The sequence below is a fragment of the Strix uralensis genome, chromosome 17 (genome assembly GCF_047716275.1).
Source record: "Strix uralensis isolate ZFMK-TIS-50842 chromosome 17, bStrUra1, whole genome shotgun sequence".
Taxonomy (NCBI): Eukaryota; Metazoa; Chordata; class Aves; order Strigiformes; family Strigidae; genus Strix; species Strix uralensis.
The window spans coordinates 13,283,578-13,307,092 of record NC_133988.1 but is presented as its reverse complement, the minus strand read 5'-3'; the positions used below and the strand labels follow the sequence as shown (position 1 = coordinate 13,307,092).

Genomic DNA, 23,515 nt, shown 5'->3' with positions numbered 1-23,515 from the left:
AGTGTAATACTGCTTAGCCACGAGAGGAATTTAGATACAGGTGTTGCCATGTGGATTTATCAGCTAATGGAGCTGACATAAGTAAATGCTAACCTTTAAGGTCTTGATTATGGTTTAATTTATCTCTGGTTTTACTTTAGCAATCTCCATCAATTTCAGTGGAAAAAGACAGTGGTCTCCCACACGGTATGATAGAGGATGGTTAATAAATTGCAAGAATTATGAATATAGTACTAATCTTCCTGCTAGGAGAGAAGCCCCTGTAGGATAAGAGATGCAGCAGCAGTCTGAGCACTAGTCTAAGCAAGAGAAAAGTTAACTTTTCAGGTTTTATCATGGGTTCATTATAGTTGTAACCTGGGAAGAGACTCGGAAAAAAGAGGGTGGATTAGTCCGTGGGGTACTCCGTGTTCCAGATACTGTAACACTTGGCATTACTTGAATTGATTCTTTGTCCTAAAGAGGTAAAAAGGGAGACCATCATTTTAGAGAAAATTCATTGACCTGCTGTTCTGAAGGTAACTGGAAACCTGCTGGTGAATAAAGGAGTCCAGAAAGTTGAAAATGGTTTTCTGATGCTCTACACTCAGAGGAGAAACTCTCTAAGTGAAAGATGGTTAGATACAGTAAGTCCATCTCTTTCAGTAAAAATCCAGATGAAAAGAAGTGGATCCTTCTTTAATCAATATCAATATGTCATGCTACGTGGTTTGCTTCTAAGATAAAGCAGAAAACATTTGACAAGCCATGTTGTTTTTCCAGGTGATGATAAGGATTCTCTTTGGAACATGAACCTAGTAAGTCCTGGGAGACCTGGGAAGTCTGCTTTGCTTTAGTTCATACATTAATATTAGTTAGGTCTGAGGAAGGTTTATGTGAGTGAGTTGCTGCTCTTTTCTAGATGCACAGAGACTTAATTTCTAATCCAGCAGTGTATAACATGTCTACCTTTAAATGAAACATGTCTTTTATAGCTATACAGCCATGCTAAGGATGCAGTGAAGGTCTTTACATATTTACAGGTGCAAGAGTCATTTTACTCCCTGGCAATTATTTCAGCTTGCAATATAGGCAAGGCACACACACGCTTTTTTTACGGAGATCTGAGTCCCACTCCATCTTAAAAATATAAAACCACTATTATGGTTATTTTTTGGATGTGTAAAAAGACAAACACGAAAGGAAAGTTGAAGGCATGACGGACCAAGCTCAAAGAAGTGCCGATGTGGAAGTGCAAAAAGACATATGGAATGGATTTATCAGTGCACGCTAACCCGGTATTATTTAAGTGGCGTATCTAAAGCAAAACCTTCCATCAGGGGTTTTGTTCCAAATTTGAAACCACTCGTGGGTGTTTTTATGAGTGGCAACTATTGACTTGAACAGATTGAACCTAAATTGCAGATCTAAATATACCTTGACAGGCCCAATATCTAGATCCGTAGTTAGTGTAAAGCTCATCCCTAAATTTTATTTCTGTGTTGTAAGCAAATTAATTTTATGTAATTTAGATAAAACAAACTGCCAGAAGTGATACGCAGAAGACTATGAATTTGAGTATGCTTTTGTGGTGCCCACAGTGGTTATTTTTTTAACAGAAATGGTTTAATTACATCCCTAGTATTGTGTAATAATATTAGCCTCAAAAGGTTTTTGCTGATTGTCTGGTTGGTCACCCAAAAGATGCCTTAATAGCTTCTGGTTTTGCCTGGAGGTGGATATTATCTTCTGTCAGCATGGAAAATATTTATCCTCCAGGCATTGAAGCATATGTTTGTGTTGTTTGTTGTCAGAAAGAAAACATAAAAATCAATAATTCTTGTTCAGATTTTTTTCCTTTACAATGTGCCTTCAAAAACATATGGCAAAACCAGATTCTACCTCTGTGCAGTTGGGAGAAAGAAAAGGATGTTTAAGTCTTTGTTTGTAAGTCTCTGCTCTTTGTAGTAGTAGGCTGAAACTTTCCATGAACACAGCTCTTGGAGCCACTACTTTAGGGTAAGGGCACACAAATAATGTGCTGTGGGACAGGAAGAGGGTGAAATTACAGAGGACAGGTCATTACTGAGGGTGCCTGCCTGCCCAGGACACATCCCTAGATTGGGAACTAGCTCATGCTCACAGTAAGAGCATATTCGAGTTGTTACAGATGGCCTAGCGTGCTGCAAATTCATGTTTTAACCGACTTTATGAGCACATACCCTGAAACTTCAGTAATGCTGGTAACATTGGTTGTCTTTTCAACAAAATACGATTAAGCAGGTGGGTCTGCAGTCAGGTTAGCTGCCTTTCCATCCTGCCTCTGTGTTTTGTAAGCTGCATCAGGTCTCCACACTGCAGGTGTCTGGGAAATTGGGGCAGGAACTTGTGTGCTGCTTTGTAAAGTACCTTAATTTTTGTGGAAGTAAAGCACTGGATGAGCAAAGATCTATTTTCTAAGTAGGTCCCTGCTGTGGATATGCCGAGTGCCGTTGGTTAAGTCTTGGTGTCTGTTTTCTTCTTTGTAACATGAAGATAAGATCTGTCTTTCTAACCTGAGGATTAATTATTAATATTTACATAGTGTTTGACCAGAGGAGAGTGCTAAGTGTTGTTGTTAACAAAAGAAGCAGAAGTAATTTTTAAATACAGTTCTGAATGCTATGCATTTACATCTGTTTCTGTACCTTTAAACTTTTATTTCCAGGTGAGAAATATAAAATAATCACCGTATAATTACAAGTCTGCACCACGGATGAGAAGAATGTTTTCATGAATTGAAAATAAGGATAACCTACCCCCCAGTTTTTGTCATGTATAATTTCTGTGAATCCATTTTTGCACCAAGATAAAGACAAATTTTGGTTTGAAAGACTTCCCCACCCCCCAAGAGCTCATTTCTGATACAGCATGAGGAATGGCCAAGTATTCTGTTGTTTTGGAGCATCAATATTTGCAGAACAAAATTATAATAATGCTATATTAAATAATTAAGCAACATCTGTGCAATGCAGTTCCCAGGGTTTGGGGCTTATTCTGTAAGTTCGTGGTGATTGTGGAGAACAAATGACTGAGTTTAATGGAAAAAATGCCTCCACTTCTGGAAACTAAAAGATACAGTATCACCTTATCTGTAAAGTGTAGCTGTTGCCCAGTGTGTAGTTTGATTTAGGTTTCTGTCGGTGTCTTCAAGCCTGTATGTTGAATTTAATGCTGAATCTTCTGGTGAATAGAAAAGAGAAATCAAAACATATCTTTCTGTTATTAACGTCCTACTGATGTTGTGGGAACTTTTTTTTTTTTTTTTTTTTTTTCCTTCAGAGCAAACATGTCCTCCTACGAGATCCTGCAGATGGACTTTGAGATTGACAACACTAGCAGCCTGGCAGGAGCCCAGCAAATTACCTGGCAGGTGGAATACCCTCGAGATGACTCTGTGAGTGAACTGGTGGTCTCCGAGATCTTTGTCAGCCGAACAATGTTTGTGGGAATTGTTCCTCTTGCGATGGTAAGAACCTGCTGCTGCTTCTTTTTGCTAAATGTTTCCGTTGATTCTCATTAGTATTCAAGGGAATGTGAGCCATTTTATTATATGCTACTTCCTATGCACCTGCTGCAAGTGATTTAAATGCAAAAAATACATTTCAATAATATTTTATTTACCTGATATGCCCATAATGGCTCCTTGGAAACCATTTGAGTCTTTTGTGAAAATCCTTTACTGTTTGTGGATTATTGGCCTGGTTCATGGTAATAGCTCCTTTGGAGCCATTGTCTTCTGGTGTATTAATGTGACTGCCATGCATGTGCTCTAAGGGTAAATGTTGCAATTAGTTGGGACATTTTCAATGAAATAAATTAGCATGCATGTGTGGGAAACTTCATTGCTAAACCAAACAACTGGACTGTTTTCTGATTTGCTTTTCCCCAAAGAGACACATAGTCTAGTGAGCTGCAAAGTGTCAATTTAATAAAAGGTCCATTTTGAGTTACAGAGAAAGGACAAAATACTTTCTGAAGATGTAGGTGTCGGCCATATTTTCAAGGCAGGTTTAAGGTGTACGTGTGCAGAAAACTTGAAGCTGATGGTTTATTTAAAAAATGCAAATATCTCCTTTTAAAATCAAATGCACTTTTTCGAGGAGGGACCTTTGGCCTACGTTTGGGCCTGATGGACTTCTTAGTACTAGAGCTTTAAGCTTACCAGGACCAGTGATTTCAGTGAGGATATTTTGTTGCAAAACTAGAGAAACAGCCAGAGAGCCTGGATGTTACACCAGTTCCCTTAAGAATACTCCAGTAATTTTTGTTTACCTCCTCATGAACGTTTGCCCTTCCTTTCTGAGTTGGTCTGTGCTGGTTTTCTTTCTATTACACCATACAACCAACAAATATTGGTGTTTTCCTCTGGATGACCGCTAGCTTCTCCTACTAGGCCAGTAGCAAGGAAAGATGCTTGTAAAGGTAGACAAGACCCTAAATTTAATTTCCAGTTCCTACTGCCAAAGTCTATGCTTACTGGCAGCCCAGTGATAGAGGAGAAATTATATGCAGAAAAGTCAATAGAGAATTGTCTTCTAGTGCTTTTTTTTTTTTTTTTTTTTAAGCGTGTAGTAGATGAAACAAAATTGTGTGGATGGAATGTTATCAAGTAGTAATGGTGAATCAGATATAATAATGACAGAATGTGGTGCATGAACAGTCTTGCACATAGCATTGCCCGTTTCAAATGGACAGCATTGAGTTTACGCCTTGCGGAGCACCGCAGATATAAAAGAAAAGCGAATCCAACCCAAAAGCCCATTGTGAATGTTGGATCAGAGCTTTGCTGCTGCCTCTGCCAGGGTTTTGCCAGGGTTTTACTTCATCTCTTTGCAGTTATGGCAGATGTTGGCCACTTCAGCTCTCTCTAAATGTCCTTGGACCAAATCTGAGGCTGAATCTGAATTCAAATTGGAGCTAATCTAGTCTCTGACACTTTGTCATTGTAAACTAACTGTGGAGTAAAGGCAAATGCTTATTTTGTGAATTTATGACCTTAGTCATTAAATGGGTATCTTGTGGGCTATTATTTTGCTGTTGCATGTGAGCATCCTTGACTGTCTTGGCCTAAGGCTGATAGGAGAGTTGATGACAGCTATGGCAGGAACAACAGCAGGTATTTGTATTTCTTTCCCTTATGTTTGCCAGTTTGTAGTCCTGCTTCACTTCACAGGCACTAACCGGTGCAGGTTCTGGCGCTGCATTGCCCAATCAGGAGCAAAAAATAATTGCTCTATGCATCATCCTGTGTTGTTCAGAGAAACATGTTTCCGAGGCCCAGAGTTCCTGACTGAACTAAATGCATTTTAACGTTTATTCCTCTTCAGGATTTGCCTGGCTCGTTGGTAAGGCAGTTTCCCTCTGAGTGCAGGTGGTATCTGTAAAGGAGAGTTTTGTCATCTCATGGGCCGTGGTCTCTCAGAAGAGCATCACAAAAGGGTCCAGAAACCAGTGCGTTTCCATGCCTTTGCTATTACACTGAACATAAATTACTTGCTGTTCCTTTTCAGTGTATCCACTCTTTCATGGTAAACATTGAATATTTATAGATGAAAACAGAATTCATTGGAGAGTATAAGATTGGAGCAAAACATTCAGTCCTTGATTTGCAGGAGTGAATGTTTTGATGGGATTACCAAAACCTCATGGTGTTTCAGTAGTAGCGACACCAGCATTTGAATGAAGAGGTGCAGATCAGTGTCAAAAAGAGGAAAAATTTCTTTCCAGTAAGAAGACACTGAGGTGGATTCAGTAAGAGCTTAGTGGAGGAGAAATTAGCTGTGAAATCCTGCAAAACAAAAGTGAACTTTAATGTGTGGATATCTTTCTGTAGGTCACTTGGTTCTTTCAATAAAAAGACATCCTCTTCCATATGGTTTGGAATATTGCTGTTTTGTTGCTGCGGTTGGTCATGAGTTCATCTTTGTTTTCCATGCTACTTTCTTAAACAGGAGAAAATCGAAAGAGCCCCCAGATAATTTTTTTCTGTCATTGCATTGTGGTGACTCTGGAGATAGCGGTGGGGATATTTTTCTCATTACTAGCTTGCCTTATTTTTTGTAGATAAAGATATGGGAGACTGCATTGTAACATTTGAATAATAGCCTGATGAAAAGAGCTGATTTTTTGCTTTAGTGAGTTTATGAAGCCCTTAACATCAAATCTCATGTTCTTAACATTTACGTTTGGTAGCAAGCTTGAAAGGCATTTTTTTTGTTGCTTTTTTGCTTTTGGGTTTTTATAAGTGAGGATACAGCTGATTTTTGCACATTATGTAGCAAGAAATAGCTCCTTATTAGCAGACAATCTTGCTGTAATGAATTGATATTGCATATTATTTCTGGATAGTCCTTTGCTATCAAATCAGCAGCACATTAATAAGCACTGTTTTGAGATGCACAGAAGGAAGCAGGACCAGGGAGAGCCTACAGGTGGAATCCTGGCCAGGGTAGCACCCATCAGCTGTGCTCTGTGCCTGCTCTTAGCCTCCTGAGATGAGGTTGTGTCCGACGTAGCTCAGTGAACGAACGTTGTGGTAAACTGCAATGCCTATATGCTGTGACTAAAAAGGAACAGAGATTTTTAAGCCTTGATAGGGACATTAGGAAGTAACTGGAAACTTGTTAGCTTGTGAGAAAGTAGAAATACTTAGTGTAGCAAACCCAACTGTTCTTCCTTCTGTATGATAACTAAAAATACTGTGGGATTCTTAGGGGGTTTGCATATTTTTTGAAAGAGGACTAAAATACAATCTTGAAATATTGGAAATTCCTCCCAAACTACCCATTTTAGTTTGAATGATCCTCCATATAATAATCTCAGTGTTATTTATGGCCAAATTCAGTGCATTTAAAATATGTACATAAATAAAACGTTTGCACTAATGAGAGAAAATAAAACAAAATTTCATATTGAAAGAGCCTGCTTTCTGCATCATCTGACAGCTCTCCCCAAATCCTTGAGCTCCTTCTAATTGAAACATCCAGTTTCAACTGCACAGGGCCAGACAGTTGGGATTTCCATGGGAACTACATCCAGATGGAAACAGCACAGTCCAGTAATTTAGGATTTGCTTTCTGAAAGTCTTATCTCTACTTCTGGGTGAGCAACGTAGACTCTGTGCACAGTGGGAAGGTGCACAGAGAGGACGCCGTGGGAATGCAGACCACCCCTAGCTGACATGGCAAAGAAAAGAGAAAATATCAAGATGAGTGATCACAATTGCATGCAGCCTACACTTCTCAGGAGCTGATTTGGATGACAGCTGTGATAACCCTACTGCTGCTGTAAGGGCTGGCTTTCTTTGTGGAGTTGTTCTTGCAGCTCTGCTTGTAAATCAGATGCCTGTGGAGAGGCTTCAGTCCTATAGCACTTATTATAGAGGAACATAGTGGGGAATGCTCTCGTTAAGCTGTACTGTCATTTCCATCATGCCCAGCTGCTGAAAAGTGTGGAAAAGGAAGGGACCAAGTCCCGTGCGTACAGCCAAAGTCATATGGGAAGACACATTAGGTCTCACTTGGGGAATGTTTCGAGAGGTGAAAGGACTTAAGAGGGTAGACTGTATCTTTCAGCCTGTGCCCCCCCCCCCCCCCGCCCCTTCCTCCCCAAACCAAACAAAACACACAGTTTTTGTTTAGTCCAAAAACTTGGCCTTATTACCTCTTAGCGGGTGACTAGAGCACCAGTTCAAAAATCAATTCAGAGTGCAAAGCGCTTACAGTCTCACTGGCACGGTTTCCAGCCTCACCTACGATCTGATCCCAGATGGTATTGCTGTGTGCATTTTACACCATTTTAGAAACAGATTGTTTATTTTGTCTAGTACTCAATGTGACTTATGCTGAGATGATCAGACAGGATTCTGGGCCTCACATGCCTGTCCTACCTAGCCTTTGTTTTATAAAGTAACTGAGCTCCCAAAGTGCTTATACCTATAGCCTGCCTTTTGTTCCTGGAAGGTTTTGTTTCTGTAGATGAGGCTAGGTTGGGAAATTCACCCCTTCTGAGTATGAAAATTGGATATATGCATAATTGTCCTGTTGTATAACTGTAGAGGTATAATAATATATGTATTGAGACAAATAGTCATAAGATACCCAGATATAAATATGTAGGAAATACAGATTCTTTCTTAGTTGCTTTTTTTCACACTGCTTTAGTAGTGGTCAGTGAAATTCTAAGTTCTTTGGACAACAGGCTGAGAGAACACAAAGTTCAAAATGTAGCAACCTCTGAAATCCTTCAGGATGCTGCTCTTTTAATACTGGAACCTCTGCAGCTAGGTTCCTGTGAGGAGGGACAGTGGATTTGAAAATGAATGAAACCATCTATACGTGTGTATTCCTCTATAAGTATAACTTCGCAGGTCATTCTAAATTCATTTTCTGTGAACTGTGACACATAAAATACATGAAGATGTGTTGTCCTTAACTGCTAGAGCATTTTCTGATAGCCAAAAGGGATTGGATGGGCCCGTTTACACAAGGAAAATAAATAAATGCTAATTCCTGAAGCTCCATGCAGATTAACAAATTATTTTTTCCTTAAATACTCTATTATTATTTAGTATTTATGTAGTGTTTTATATTTTCAGAACACTTTACAGACATTAATTAATCACACCTGAACAAAACAAGCTCGAAGAGAATGGAAAATTACATGGAAATTAAGTCACTCTTATTCAGTTTTACCTGTTTCTGAATGATTTTGAATGATTTGTAAGTCACTTTTCGTATTCCTAAAGGTACCTTTTAAAACACTTAAAAAAAATCCTACAATGCTCTTGCTTATTATCTCTAAAAACTGTTTTGGTTCGAAAAGAGGTAGGACTTATACCGTCAAGAACTAATGACAGCACAGATGAGTGGCTTTGAAGAATGTAAATGCTGTTTTATCACCTAAAGCTGTGCATAACTATTTAAGCTGATTTAATTCAGGTAAAAATGCATGGATGGGAGGATTACTCCCTTAATTTGAAGCCTATTTAGAAGCCAGAATATTTGACTCCTCGAGGTTTCTTTGGAGGAGAGTGGAAGGAATATTTAGTTTTATCTAAGTTTTTGTCATAAGCTTTTAAGATAAAAAACTGTTGAGAAATTTTGCCAATAGAAAATGAATGAGACTAAACACTGTGCTGAGGTGGCTAATTTGGAGATAACATGCAGGCTTCTAGCTTGAGCATTACTGCACTGTCCTCTTGCAAGATACAAACACGTCCCTAAATACCTTGGAGGATCTGGGTCCGACTGTTCAGTTTAACATTCCACGATGCACTGAGTGGCAGATGAAAATGTCAGCTGAGTTGGTTCTGTGAGGCTTATCTTGTTTTCTTTTTGACAATAAATGTCTCTGATAATCAATTCTTCCAACATCTGGTGTACAGGTTAACATGGGGAACTAATGTCCCAAAAAGTAGAAAGGTGATCTATTATCATCATGTTGAATAGAATAACAGGTCATGGTGAGGAAGTGGAACATTTGAAGCTCTTTTTTGTTCCACTATTTTGTTACGTTACTCAATATCAGGAAAAAAAATTTCCTTCTGATAGTACAATTGCTAACTATAAACACTGCAGGTGATTATTTTAAAATAAGTTTTATGGCATTGAAGTAGGATGCAAGTTGTGAATCTGGTTGATATCTAATGCATCAGAAGGTGTGTTTTAGGCATCCAGCAGATCTGTCAGAACATTGTAAAGTTGAATCTAAAGTAGGCGCCTTGATTTGTCTTAATATAATAATCTCGTGATATAATAATCTCGCAAAGTGGAAGTGTATGTCCTGCTAATTATAGAAATTGATAGCACAGATAAATCAGTTCCATCCAGTGGTGATACAATTCACAGTTATCTCTCTTGATCTAAATAGACATAACCTGCAATCTCCATAGATGTGGAAAGTTGCTGGTAGCAAGGTAGTCAGTGAAGTCTGACACTCCTGGGGTACAAGAAACAAACACTTCACCAGCTTTGAGCCTGTTATCCAGGTTTCTGTCACAAATAAATGTGATTGGATTAATCTGTTGTCTAACTAACAGTTGAGGAAAAATTAAAAAAAAAAAAAAAAATCCAGGTCTTTTAGAGAGTTTCTAGGCAACCACGAATTTAGTCAAAGTAAAAACCAAGACACTGAAGAGATGTATTTTAACTGGTTTTTATAAGAAGGCTCCAACTGAGGCTGAAGGCTTGAGGAACAATAGGTTTAATAATAGACAAATATCTAGCATTCTCTTCTTAGCTAGGAAAACGATGGCTTGGTCTGTGACTGGCAGCATTGGTGTCTTAGATATATGTGCTACAGATCCTTTCTGTATAGTAATAGAATTGTAATTCCCAGACTGTCATTATTCTAAAGTGTTCTTCAAATGCAACAATCAATATTTCACCAGTGCTCTGAGCCCCTCAGCCTGAAACATCTCTGTATATTCTACAAGTATTTAATCTGTGTCTTCAGAAGTCTTGTTTCCTCCCCAAAAATGTAAGCTATTGGTTGACTAATGGTTTACTAATGTTGTGACTCACTTAGAACCACAGATGGCTGTATATACTCTAGTGAGTTTTCTTTTAAATGAGAGGGTGAATAATAGCATCTCCAGTTGCTGCTAGCAAACATACTGACAAGAACACCCGGAAAAACCGTCCTTAAAGATGCCCATTTCTATAACTCAGGCTGAAAGGGGATTGCTGAGCGCAACACTTTGCTTATTTGTTTTAGAAAAAGCAGGAATGCAGGGTGAGGGGTTTTTGTTTGTTTGTTTGGGGTTTTTTAATGTACTGCTAGCTTTGACTGCAGAGTATCCAGTGAGGAATAGGAGGGTAAATGCAGTTTGGGATGAATGCCACCAAATCCTCATTTGCAGAGGAGATGGCATGGTCTTGCTTTCTTATTCATGTAGAGTCCACCTCTGTCATATTCCGATATATCTTCCCAGGAGGGGCTGCATCCCTTTCCAGCTTAAAGGTTTGATTAAAAATGTAAAATATATTTGTGGAAAGATTTTCCCAAAATGATTGACTAAATAAAAAAACCCTCTCTAAAACATTTGGTTTTGTCTGCCCTGCATAAAAGAGGCAGGACTCGGGTGCCTAGATTGTGCTGGGAATGTTGTCACATGCCTGGAGAGCAGCAGTCTCCATATGTAAGCCCTCAAGCAAGCTGATGCCATGGCACAAACTCAAGGCAGATCTGCATGCAGCCACCTCCAGCCATGGTCTGCGGTGGTTCTCCATGCTGAGTGATGCCTGTGTGACCCTCTAGTCAAATAAGCAGTCATTCTACAGTTCAGAAATCATGTGTTTCCTGGTACTACTTCTCTTCTTTTGTAGCTTTTGCCTGCGAACGAGTCTGCTGAGATTACGCTCTGTTCCATTATTCAGATTCTGCCATGGCTTTCGTTCATGACGATTCTTGTGCCCTTCTTTGGGGAAAAGATTTCTTCTGTGCATTCATTTTAATTCAGTACAAGCTAAAATATGTCTGAAGTAATGTGAATTTGAGTGTCCGTGTTCCTACATAAAATACCGTTGAATCCAACTGACAAAAAGGGAGTGTTTAAAAATAAAGAAAACCTTTACAGAGTTTATTTTTCCTAGAGAAATAATTTTTGCTAATGGCAGTATAGCTTACATTCAGACACCAATTAAAGGAGCACATTCATGCCAAGATGGAAATTGACCCAGACTTAGAAGGAAGCTTACCTTCACCTTAAACTAAAATAAGAAAATGTCAAGCATTAGCAGCCTCTTTTCTTCATTCTCTCTGGGCTCAGTTCTAAAATTCCAGAACACTTAATCCTGGAGTGTCAAAAATACCAGAATAGGATCAGTCATTTCTAGCAAACCCAGATGACTTACATATTTTTTAGAGGTTGGTTAAAATGTATTTATGTGCAAAATGTCCCATATGTGTTTATCCACTGCACTTAATGCATATTTCTTAGTTGAAATCATTTTGACCTTTTGCCTTCCAGTTCCCTTTAAATTATACAGTGCATCTCTGTTTTACTTTTCATGCAAAGTGAACTGCGCAGAACATGATTTTGTCATTCACAAAATTCACCATTTCATGGGAAAACTATTTAAAAGTAAATTCAAAATAGAGTAGATCTTCATCCTAGAAATATCAGGGATTATCAAGATTTTATTAAAATAAAACTGGAATCTATGACTCCCAGATCTCAGATTTCAGTGTGATTTTTAACATTAATTAATGGGAGCAGGATTAAAGCCTTGAGCTTCCCTAAAACCCCACACCGAAAGAATTGATTTTAAAGTCAAAGCAAATTAACTACTGTGGAGAGAGTACAGGATAAGAAAAAAGAAATTCTTCTTTTGTATTATTATATTTCCCATGCCTATAGCAAGTGTTTTATGTTTCTCTAGCAGAGATAGTATCTTCTTCAATTATTACCATCTTCAAATTAATTGTCATAGGAATTAAATGGTTTTGTTTTGTAAGGCTGTTCTGACAACCACAGGGTGAATTTTATGGAGAAAGATGAAATTTTAAAAGATTTCTTGAGACATACCAGCCAAAGTACAAACCACTGAAGATTTTATTAAGTTTGATCCAGAGGAAGACTTTGGCTCTGAAATACGCTGGAATAGAAGTGTGTGGGGAGTGCACGTCATGAGGAATGCCCACATGGGCTTCACTCTGACTGAACAAAGCCAGGAAATTTCAACTTGCTTTGTGAACAGACATTCAGAAAAGCTGTTTTGGATTGATCAAAATGGTTTAACAGCAGAAAAACATTTTTCCTTGTAGAACTGAGGTGTTTGATTAAACTTGATTAAATAATGTGGAAATATTCAATTTTGAAAAAAAAGCTTTTTTTTCTTAAGTGAAAATGTCCCATTCTGAATATGGCAGAGTAGGACCATTTTGATAACGTCAGCCTTCTTTCTCAGTGTTGTTCTGAAAATGAAATTCCAGCCAAATCTCCTCAATTTCATGAAGTGTTTCAATTTTAACTGGACTGTATTTTCCAAAGGATACCACATTTTTTCTCTTTCAGTCTCATTCTGGGCATCTGAACTAGCTTTTGGAATTGCTCAGTGTGAACCATTATCCTTTTTTTCCTCTGCTCAGTTAAACATACTCTACCATTTAATTTTGAGAGTAAAAAAGAAAGAAACCAAAAGAGAATTTGCTATTTGTGGGACAAAAATAATGGCGTTTTGAGTGTTTCCATGAAAGCAATGTGACATGACAAATTTTAAGAAGCTCTGTGAATACTATTAATATTTATGACGCACTCAAGAAAACAGCTATTGTGTGCCACATCCATCAAAGATAAGAATTGTATTCAACTGTGTTGGATGATAAACATTGAATGACAATAGCAAGAGATTATATGAGGGATTTCATACTCATGTTTTATGCCTGCTTGAGTAAAAGCACCATGTTATTCCACTGTGAACCAATAATTTTCTTTCATAAAATTAGATACACTCGCTGATACTTGTTACAACCATAGTCCAAAATATTAATGAATATTCAGGGAGTGCTGATGTCAAGTGCTTCAGAGATCCTGTTGCAAGCTACTCAGGATCAAGTCCTAATGGCAACGTTTTCCACTAATCCTCCTCTTGGAAATCACTCTGAAGCTTACCAAATTGCAGAGATTTGATCACATATTGCTGGTTGTTTGCAGTTTGGATGAATGCTAATGATTACCCCATGAAATGAAGGTCCTTCCAGCATAGCAAGCTGACTTTTTATATCCCATGTTTCTCTTTAAAAAGATTCTGTCTCTCCACCACCAGGAATGGGGCAGAATTGCCTGTGCTGTGGGAGCGCCTGCTCTGATCCCACACCGGCATCTGTCTTTAGATAACGTGCCCATGAATGTCGTAAGTCTGGCATTGCTTTTCTTCATTGTCATTGCTGTAAAATGCACTCTTGGAACTAATTTATGACCATCCAGGCAAGCAACTGCTGTGGAGAGATAAAGGGGACATCTCTCCCCACTCCTGCTCTTAAACGCTGCACGTCTCCTCCCTGCGCCATGTGGCTGTGCCTGGCAAGCTGCAGGCCTCGTCCTCCCCCACTCTTGGTTGATGCTGTGTCTGCTCCTGTGATTAATCTCTTTGACACAGAGGCTGCGTGCATTGCCACTTCCATGTTCTTTCTGCCCTGCCTTCTTATTAAAAGTGTAATGCTCTGGAGATACTTCTTTCTGAAGATCAGACTAATGATGCCTGAATTCTGCAGTGCACACAATTCAGAGTTGAATGACGAATACCTGTAGCGTCTTTGGTCAGGTGTTTCTAAATAAAGCTGTATTTGAAGGAGTTAACGTGCTGTCCATATATCAAGGGTAGGAGGACATCCAGGTGTTCTTGAAGCCAGAGTGATCTCGGGTCTCTTTGATCCATGTGGAGAGTTACTATTCTTAGAAAACCCTCTCCAAGGATGCACAGGCACTAAATTCTTGTTAGAAGTAAGTGGTTCCAATAATAAATGTGCAGAGGAAAATGCTAAGAGGTGCTCTTCTGCTGAGCTGATACAGCTGTGCTGTCTCTGGAGGGCTATTTGGTTACCTCTGTTCCTTTAGGTTTGCTTCTTCTATCTTTATGAAAAATTTGCCAATGGGAGTTCAGTGCAAGCTGATGGAGGGATCCCTTGACAGGCTATCAAGAGTGGTAGGACCTCCTGCAGGCCAGGAAATAAGGGCACAGCGAACCTCTTGACAGAGTGACTGCAAGAGAGGGATGAACTGAGCCAGCCTGAAGTGATTTTGTGTGCAATACAGACCATTAACAGGACCCAGACCGGGGAAACACAGTGTGCTGAAGGGAGCTACAAAGCCTTTGCTTTGTCTACCTAAAATGAGACTCTTCTTGTTCCTTAACAATTACCCAATGATTTGGCTTGTCTGTAATTTTTTCCTGAGTGCTCATTCTGGTTTTACTGCCAATTAACTTAACATTCTAGTCTTGGTCTACAGCTGATTGGCCAGTAATTTGAACTAAAGCCCTCATCAAAAGGGCAGCATTTTTAAAACAGAGAAGAAATCTCAGAGATACTGAATTACTGTTAATTAAATCAGCACATGAATATAATGGGCACACGTGGACAAAATTATGTTTGTTTTTGAGCTGTTCTGCTAGCTGGAGAGTAAGTCTTATTAGGACTATTTAATTGTCAGCCTGTATTTATAAGGTGTACAGAGAGCTGAGTCCCTTCTGCAGGAATTAATTTTGTATTTTGTATACATGTATGAGTGATACATATAGTTCTTAGCTTATGCAAACAGACCATGTTCTTGCCAAGCAGACGCTGTACTATATTTCTTATGTACATGCTGCACTGAAAGCTTTTCTTTTTAAATGATCATTTATATTTAACACACCTCTTGTTCAAAGCTGGCATTGACCTTAATGTAGTTACTTCTGACTTACATGGCCTCAATACCAGTTAGGCTTAGGAATTATTTTACATGTAATTTATATTTTTTTAAATTCAATTAAAATAGCATCATAAAGATGGAGCAGAGCAGCAGTCAGAGAGCTTTAGAAGTTGTAATGTAGCCTATAAGCAGCTATTGTGTATAAAGAAATTTCTTCCAAAGGTGCCTCAGCTTTACTGAAAATGCTAAGCTACAGCTTTTTAAAATAATCAAGATACTCTAACATAGTGCTTTGGGACAGCCTTGTCATCTGTGTTGCTCAGTTCTGAAGTTCTTGAAGTAGCCGTTTCACAACTCGGCCTCCTGTGGAGCTGCAAGGCAAAACTGCATTTTGTATTGGTTGGCACTTGTCTGTGAGCTCTTTCACATCAGTCCGAGGCAGAAGACAGCACTCCCTCGTGGGGATGGCAGGAGTGAGGGCAGAGAGCAGCAGGTGTTGCAGATTCCAGGTTATTTGAGAGGTAATAAATGCATTCCCTGCTGTGGCTAGGGGGAGAAATGGATCCAGGGAGTTTCAAGGGATGAAGTGTTGGCATGACACTGAAATCTGTGGTCAAGGATAGGGAGAAGCTAATTGAGTTTTGCATAATATTTGGGACCTTCTAATTCTGGGTTGGTAAATGCACTGAAATGGCAATGACTTGTCATTCCAGCTTGCTTTCCACAGCTTCTGAGAATACCACTGTCCAAAACCTCAGTGCCATGAGACCAGTACTGGCGTGGCTCCTGTACTGGAGCTTGGGAGAGAGGCCAAACCTGCTCAATTGCTGCAGAGGAAGAACCTTGCCCTGACTTACACACCGATCACAGCCAGTATTTACTGCCTGTGCAGTCTCCCACTAAGGTGGTACTAAAGAGTAGGAGGACAAAAGCAGATAATACAATGCAAAAATCGCACTTCATTCATCCCCGTTCCTGTTGTTTCCTTGTGGTCAGGAAGAAGCTAATTCCTGTAGTGTTGGCTTGGCTCTGCGAAAGAGGAGGAGCCACAAGAACCAAAGTTTGATAGGAAGAAAACACAGAGCCATTTGGACACTGCAGCATTTTGGTGTGCCAAGCATGGGTTAACAGGCTTGAGGTACTTCATGTTGCTAGAGGTTTAAGTGACAAACAGTATTTGATCTCTGTCTCTCATTAGTGTGTCATTTCTTCCTTAGAGTATGAATGTCAAAATGCATTTGATCTGTTGCAGAGTTAAAAACACTCATTGTTTCAGCCTCCATTTTGAAGCTCACCTAATGAAGAGCAAATTTCAAAGGGAAAAATATGCTATTAAATTCTGTATCAGAATAGGGAGCTGTAATGGTTGTTCAGCTTTTTGCCTCTAGATTGCCAGCTCATCTAACTCTGCCGATAGAAATCAGAAATGTTTACCTTGTAATGTTATCTGGTTTCTAGGGACCAGCAATTTATGTTAAAAGCAAAACTCCAGACCTATGAAGTGCGATAGCCCTATGACTGTGAAGTATGTTTATAGAATTTGAGATGAGATTTTCAAGAGCATCTTACGACTGGATTTTATTAAGACACCAGGAGCTACTGATAGTCACTTCATGGGATTTTTGAATGGACCTTGCTGTTTAACTCTGTTAGACACCTCTCTGCAAATCATGGCTCTTACAGATACTAAAGAAGGGTATTTTCAGTGTGCTTTCAGTGAGTTGTATGCATCTAAGCCCAGTTACGTTGACAAGAGGATGGGGCCCAGTGATAGTGGTGAGCGGAAACCCAGGTGCCCGGCGGTATCAGGAGACCTGTGCTGGCTGTCCGGCACCTCAGAAGAGCATCCTTCAAGGAGGCGGGATGCGGGAGCTTCCAGTGGGGCCAGTGCTGAGAAGAGAAAAGGGGATGTGTCTTAACATTGTGCTGGCCAATATCTTTTAGTCAAGTAGTGATGTTGCAGGGACTTTAAGAGTACATAGCTTAGGATGGTGATGAGAGACGCAAACACCTGTTTGTATTTCAGCCAAATGACACATTTTTCCGGTGTTCCCCCAGTTCAGCTATTGCTTATTTTTTCCCTTTGCCTGTGGGCTTTTAACTCAAAGCGAAGATGATGTACTTCCCACTTCATCTCTAGTTTATGGACTGTGAGGAGCAGCATGCTCTCAGTCCCTCATTTTGAACCTTTTCTACTCTACGCAAATACTCAGAAAATGGGTATAACTTTGGTGGTTAGGGCAAGGGGGAGACTTGGGCTCCAGTCTCTCTTCCAGTTACTTTTCTAGAAGTTTGTAATGCGTGTGTGTACCTGGGGACTTCCGTAGCTTGACTTAAAAGGAGCCTATGCGAGTATTTTTACTGAGGTATTTGCCTAACAGGCATGTCCTTTAATGAAACCTTAGCTGCATTGGAAACTCCCACCCACCATCCAGGTCTAGGCTCTCCCAAGGACTGATGCTGTTCAGCGGCAGCTCAAGTGAATAGGAAGTGAGCAACAGGTAGTTTGTAAAAACAAGTGTGTTAGAGATCTACAACACAGCTAGAAGTACTATGATAAATTTCCAGAAACACGTGCATACTTGAGCTTTTATAAAACAAGTAATAGCATCACAAAGGTTCACATTCATCAGTTACTTTCAGTTGTAAATTTTTCATTTAAAATTTAGAATTAGTTATTGCTTATAAGTTGCATAAGTTGTTTTCTTAAATTACACAAGTTATATAATAAAACGAGCTGCAAACTGGCTTTTCTTGGGTTGGTTTTTTTTTTTTTTTTTGGTAAGAGCACTTTTGCATTGTTGCTAGTTATGTGATAATCTGCTCAAGGAAAAAAAGAACAAAAATCCCAATGGTCTCCATAGCTTATATCCCATAAAGTGAATTTTAAGCCACAAGTTAAAATAGTATTGTTTGGTGGAAAAATATTCAGGTTAAGAATTATTCACAGAAAATAATTCTGATAAATGAGAACGTTTTCAAGTTTTCCGTGGTCATGATCAATTCACAAAGAGGAAGAGGAATGCAAAGTTAATCAAATAAATTATTCATTATATTCACTCAGCTATAGCTAACAGTGAATTGTCTAGACAGTAATTACTAATTTTTAACCTATGCATGTTCACATAACGCTATTGTGTGAATAGATTCAGTATACAGCGGCTTGAGATAATAGTAATGGATGTAAGTCAACTAGCAGGTGATTTTAATTGGGAAATTATATTGGATTTTTCTATTGAACTTCCATAAAACATTACATAAATATTGAATCTTCTTAATGTTTTTCTCCAGTTGAACATATAGGCACACAGTGTTCTATGCTAATTTGATCAGTGGAAAAGCAAACATTTTTTTTTTAATTCTGCTGTAAAATTCTCAAAAAAAAAAATTAAATTCAGAATACAGCAAGAATCTACAAGAAGTCTGATGCAGTAACAATGTTTTCCATTTCAGTGATGATTTTCTGCTAGCTAGTTTTACTGCTCCTTAAGGAGGGTTCATGTCTACTGGCATGCTGTAATGTACCTGATGGCACAAGGAACAGAAGCCTTAGTCCTTCCCCTTTATTGCTATGGCAAAAAATCAAGACTTTGGGGGGGATTCCCTTTGTTTCCTAGGCAATGCAAAACCTCTTCAGAGATGGATCTCACCTCCTGCTTAGCTACCGGCTGCCTGGGGGATGTGGTTGCTGAGATTTGCGTGGTGGGAGCTGGGGCTTGAAAGAGGACATCGGAACGGTTTCACCAGATGCCCGGCCACAGCTGTTGGCAAGCCCGTGGGCCTGCAGGTCTGTCAGTGCTCAGCAGGAGCACAACAGATCTCTGCTACCAATTGTCAGTTTTGTGGGTGTGACAGTGAAGAAAAGAGGTTTTTCTCTTCCTTTGACTTTTTTGCAGAAATCTCTATTACTATTACAGTTAATTAGAGAAGAGTTAGATTGAAAATAAAGCAGAAAATCATATCTCTAATGGATTTATTACTGAAGCATGTGCCCTGTGGACTACCTGCAAGTTAGTAATTTTGTGGTGCTCAACTGCTCCGAGTTGATCAGAAACTGTCATTTATAAAGCTCTTCCAGTTCACTTAGGGTAACTCGCCTTAAGAGAAAAATAGCAGGAAACCCACACAAACGATTGGAAAAGATGCAAAAACTAGGACAGTGTAAAAGAATATTTGCATAAAATTTTGGTTTTGTGTATGTCGGTTTAAGCTGCATCCTTTGGGGTACGATTTATAGAGAGGTGCATTAAAAACTAACCACGTGTAGCTCCCATTAACCCTAATACAAGCTCTGATTCTGACTTCCTGTGTGCTTAATGTTATCTTAATGCAATTTGATTTATTTAATTGCAGTAATTTAATTAATGGTTCTGTAAATAAAAAGGCTAAGTTGTGCCCTCCTACACACACAGATACGCACAGCAAGCAGCTCTAGTGGCTCCTGTGAGACTTAAATTTATGTGTCTTAGAGCAGAATTTAACCCTAAGGATGTATGATAAAATGCCCAAATCCCAGAATAACACTGTAATGGTGTTTGCATTGGAAATGTTACAGTATTAGTTCAAGCTTACAGGAGGAGAGTGGCATTTAAAAACCAAACCTACAGATTTTTCCCTAATACTTGTCGACGGGATACGTCACAGAACTGCTGCCTTGTATAACAGGAGTCCACTTAAAATAGTTTACGAAGACTTAGTTATTAATAAAACTCTTATTAATTGGATAACCTGCTATTAAAGTTGTTACAGAATCCTATTGGTCCAACCGGTTACTTACAAGCGAGAGCTTATATGTGTTTTATAACCCTTCTATTGATGTGCCTATAACCTTCTCTAACACATGCTACTCATGTCTGTTGCACACTTAAAATGCCTATTAAATATTGATTAGTCTCCCCTATAAACCATTTATAAGTAGAAGCATATAATATAAATTGAACCTAAACTCATTAAGGCTACATGGTGTGCAAGTTAATAGCAGCAATCTTGAAAACTTAGGGAGTGCGTGAATTAAGGGAATTGTATTCATAAACTATTTTCTTAGTACAAGATAGTGGAGCTCCCATTGAATCTACTTCTCATAGCATAGAGAGATTTTGCTCTTTTTAAAAATCTATTTATAAACAAGAGGTGACGCAATGCAACTTCAGATCTACCAGGTAAGTGGAATTATTTTTCCATGTTTTTTAGGATAGAGTAGAGCTGTGTAAACTACAGCTCCAAATATTTATGCAAAGGAGGAGGAGCATTATGTGTTGACGTATGGAAAAGAGGTCTACATTCTCTGGTGTTGCTGCTGTGAAATACATAGGTATTCTGCTGATGTTAATGGAATACTACAGTATTCTCTATGTAATACATCGCAGACAGCTGTTTCCACATCAGCCCCTAAACTGAACTGAACTCAGCATAAGTAGTGTCCCACTTCAGCATAATTGCCCGCTGTTAAGCTTGGAGGTAAATCACATTTATGTCCCTTCAAATCCATACCTCGTATAAGAGAAATCTCAGTAAGATCCTTTGCCTGAATTTGCCTTGCCCTGAGTTAGCATTGCCATTTAACTTAGCATTGTTGCAGATACCCAATGTGTGCTTTAAAAGTGGGTTTTATTTTGGAAATGGCACTTGACCCCTAAGGATAGACCAGATTCGTGTGTACCACCATTCTGTTGTGATTAACAGGATCTTTAGACGGGCAAGAGTCAACTCTGATCCAAAGTCTAATGTACTCTGAAAACTTACAGAACACTGTAGGAATGACAAGTACAAACCCCCCAGGCAATAATGGCAATCAGCAGGCCTTTTTCTTATGCAAAGGAAAAAAAATTGGATAGATGGAAACACAGTAAACCAACAATGATTCAAAGTGCTTTCTTTCAAAACATCTCTTGCAATTTCCAGCTGCCTCCCTTCTTTGTCACATCTCACTTCTCAGATAAACAGCAGAATTGGTCAGACTCTTACTTTGCCTTTGCAGTTTTCACTCATTACTCAGTGTCTGTACCTGACCCCCAGCTCTTAAAAGCACAACAATTAAGCGAACTCCAACGAGGATTACAATTGAGAATCAGAGGGTATAAATGTGATTTAGCATGGAGTGCTGAGCATGACAAATCATTTTTGTGCCCAGGCCTTACTTGTTCTGAAATGAGTTTCATTTAGAAACACAGAACAGATTCAGCCGTGTTCCAGTGCCAAGTGTCAGGTGCAGCTGTGCAGCTTTTGCAGATCGGCTCACTGAGGGTGTAATACCTTTCCTTAAGACCAAAGTGCCACCATTTTTGTCAGCTTTGTAGTCTTGGGAGGAAATAGAGACGTGCATGCGCAGACCAACCTCCCTGATTATTTCCTTCTCTTTGGAAGAGCTTGACTAAAAGCATTGAGTTGTAAAAGGAAAGCTTAAGGACATTGCGAGGTGGGCTCAGGATTCCTTCCCTATGTGGCTAGAAGAGACAGGAGATCTTGATGCAAAAAGTTCCCAAAGCATGTGGTCTAAGTGTACAATGGAAGGGAAGAGTTTCTTGAATGTTTTCCTGTTGTGAGTTACTCTGAGAGAAGTTTGTCTTAGGCTTTCACTACTACAGAAGCTGGATAGTGTTTCATTGATAAATGAAGAAATCTCTCACATCAGAAAAGAATATTAATAGCATGCACGTGTGTGTTTGCATGTGTCTGTGTATTGAGTTGCCTTGGAAACAAGTGGAGAAAGCACCATGAACCAGCAAATGCTTTCCATTTAAGGAACACTTGTGCTATTGTAAATCTACACACAAAAATAATCAAATTCATTCATCCATTCTGTAAGCATCTTGCTACGGACAGCAGCGTATGTGGATCCCATGTAAAGATGACAGAAAGCCACTTGACATTGGGTTTGAGCATATGTTGAACAAATGAGTTGACATCGGTGAAGTTGCTAATCATGTGCAAAAAGAATGTATGCAAATTATAAAAAAAAGGCAATGCTCCAGGTGTATGTTAAAGTTACTAAGATATGAACTAGACCTAGAGTATTCACATTGCAAAACAAAGCGGACAATTTTACCTTACATATAAGAACAGCTGTTTCAGCATATTGGCCTCAAAGACAGTATGTTGGAACAGCTGTCCAAGTGTTTTGGAGGTTAATCTACTCAATTAATCATTGTGTATTTTTTTTCAATTTATAATAATGTTCATACTGTTCCTTGTGGGTATGTGAATAAAATATTAAATATAAAGTTTTAGTCATCAGTGAAATGCATATCAGAAAACTTTGTGTGAGAAGAAAATCTGTCTTCAAACTGACACCGGGTCTTGGAGAGATAAACACGATGTCAATACTGATGCTGATCTCAGCAGCCAAATTATGGTGGCTTTTCAAACATGAATTTCAGGGGAGAATCACTAGCAGGATTGGTCTGCAAGACACAAAAAGCCTGGACTTTTGCATGAAGTTTTGTGAAATAAGTGAATAAAGACATTCTCTGTTTACTGTGTTTCCAACTCATCTAGGAGCTTCCACCTTGAGTAACTTGCAAGCTGCAATTTCACGTGGTCTAAACCAAAATTCTTTGGCTGCAGCCTGGAAGGGCAAAACGGCTAAACCATTTTGGTCTCTGATAAATAGCCGAGGGCTGTCAGTGTGGACATCGCACGGCAACCTGAGTTGTCTCGCTCCGGTGCATTTGGCCGTGTGATGCTCAGGATCGGGTGCAGAGCAGCGCGGTGCTTTCCTCATTGCCCACGCAACAGCCCCTTGGAGCGGCTGGATGTCACACGTCAGCTCCCTTCGTGTTGTGCTGCAGGGGCAAGAACGAGAGAGAGGCCATACAACTAACAAAGCTGTGGTGGTTGTCATTGTAAAAATACTCTTCAGTGAGACTTTGCCATGGAGGGAGGTCTGTTCTCAGGTGTGTTGTGCTCTGAAAATCATGCACGCATGAAAAAGCTAACTGCTCCCACCTTGTCTGAATTCATTTTGCGAAGGTTTATGAATGAAACCCTAGAACCTAGCACATTTTCTGCATATTCACTGCCATCGAATTGCAGACAGCCACTGTGAGAAAAATCCTCTGGCAATCCATTTGACCAGAAATGGATAAAATCTAAACATAATTTCCAACCTTTCTAAATATCACTGCACATGTAAAAATAGCA

General features: G+C 39.2%; 1 protein-coding gene across 1 annotated transcript in view; it reads left to right on the top strand.

The window, feature by feature from the left end:
* TMEM132B (transmembrane protein 132B) overlaps positions 1-23,515 on the top strand; it is a 256,765-nt gene that overhangs the window by 172,307 nt on the left and 60,943 nt on the right. Inside the window, exon 4 of the mRNA XM_074887367.1 lies at positions 3,301-3,487. Coding sequence (XP_074743468.1) covers positions 3,301-3,487 — 187 coding nt within the window. The remainder of the gene's footprint in view (positions 1-3,300; positions 3,488-23,515) is intronic.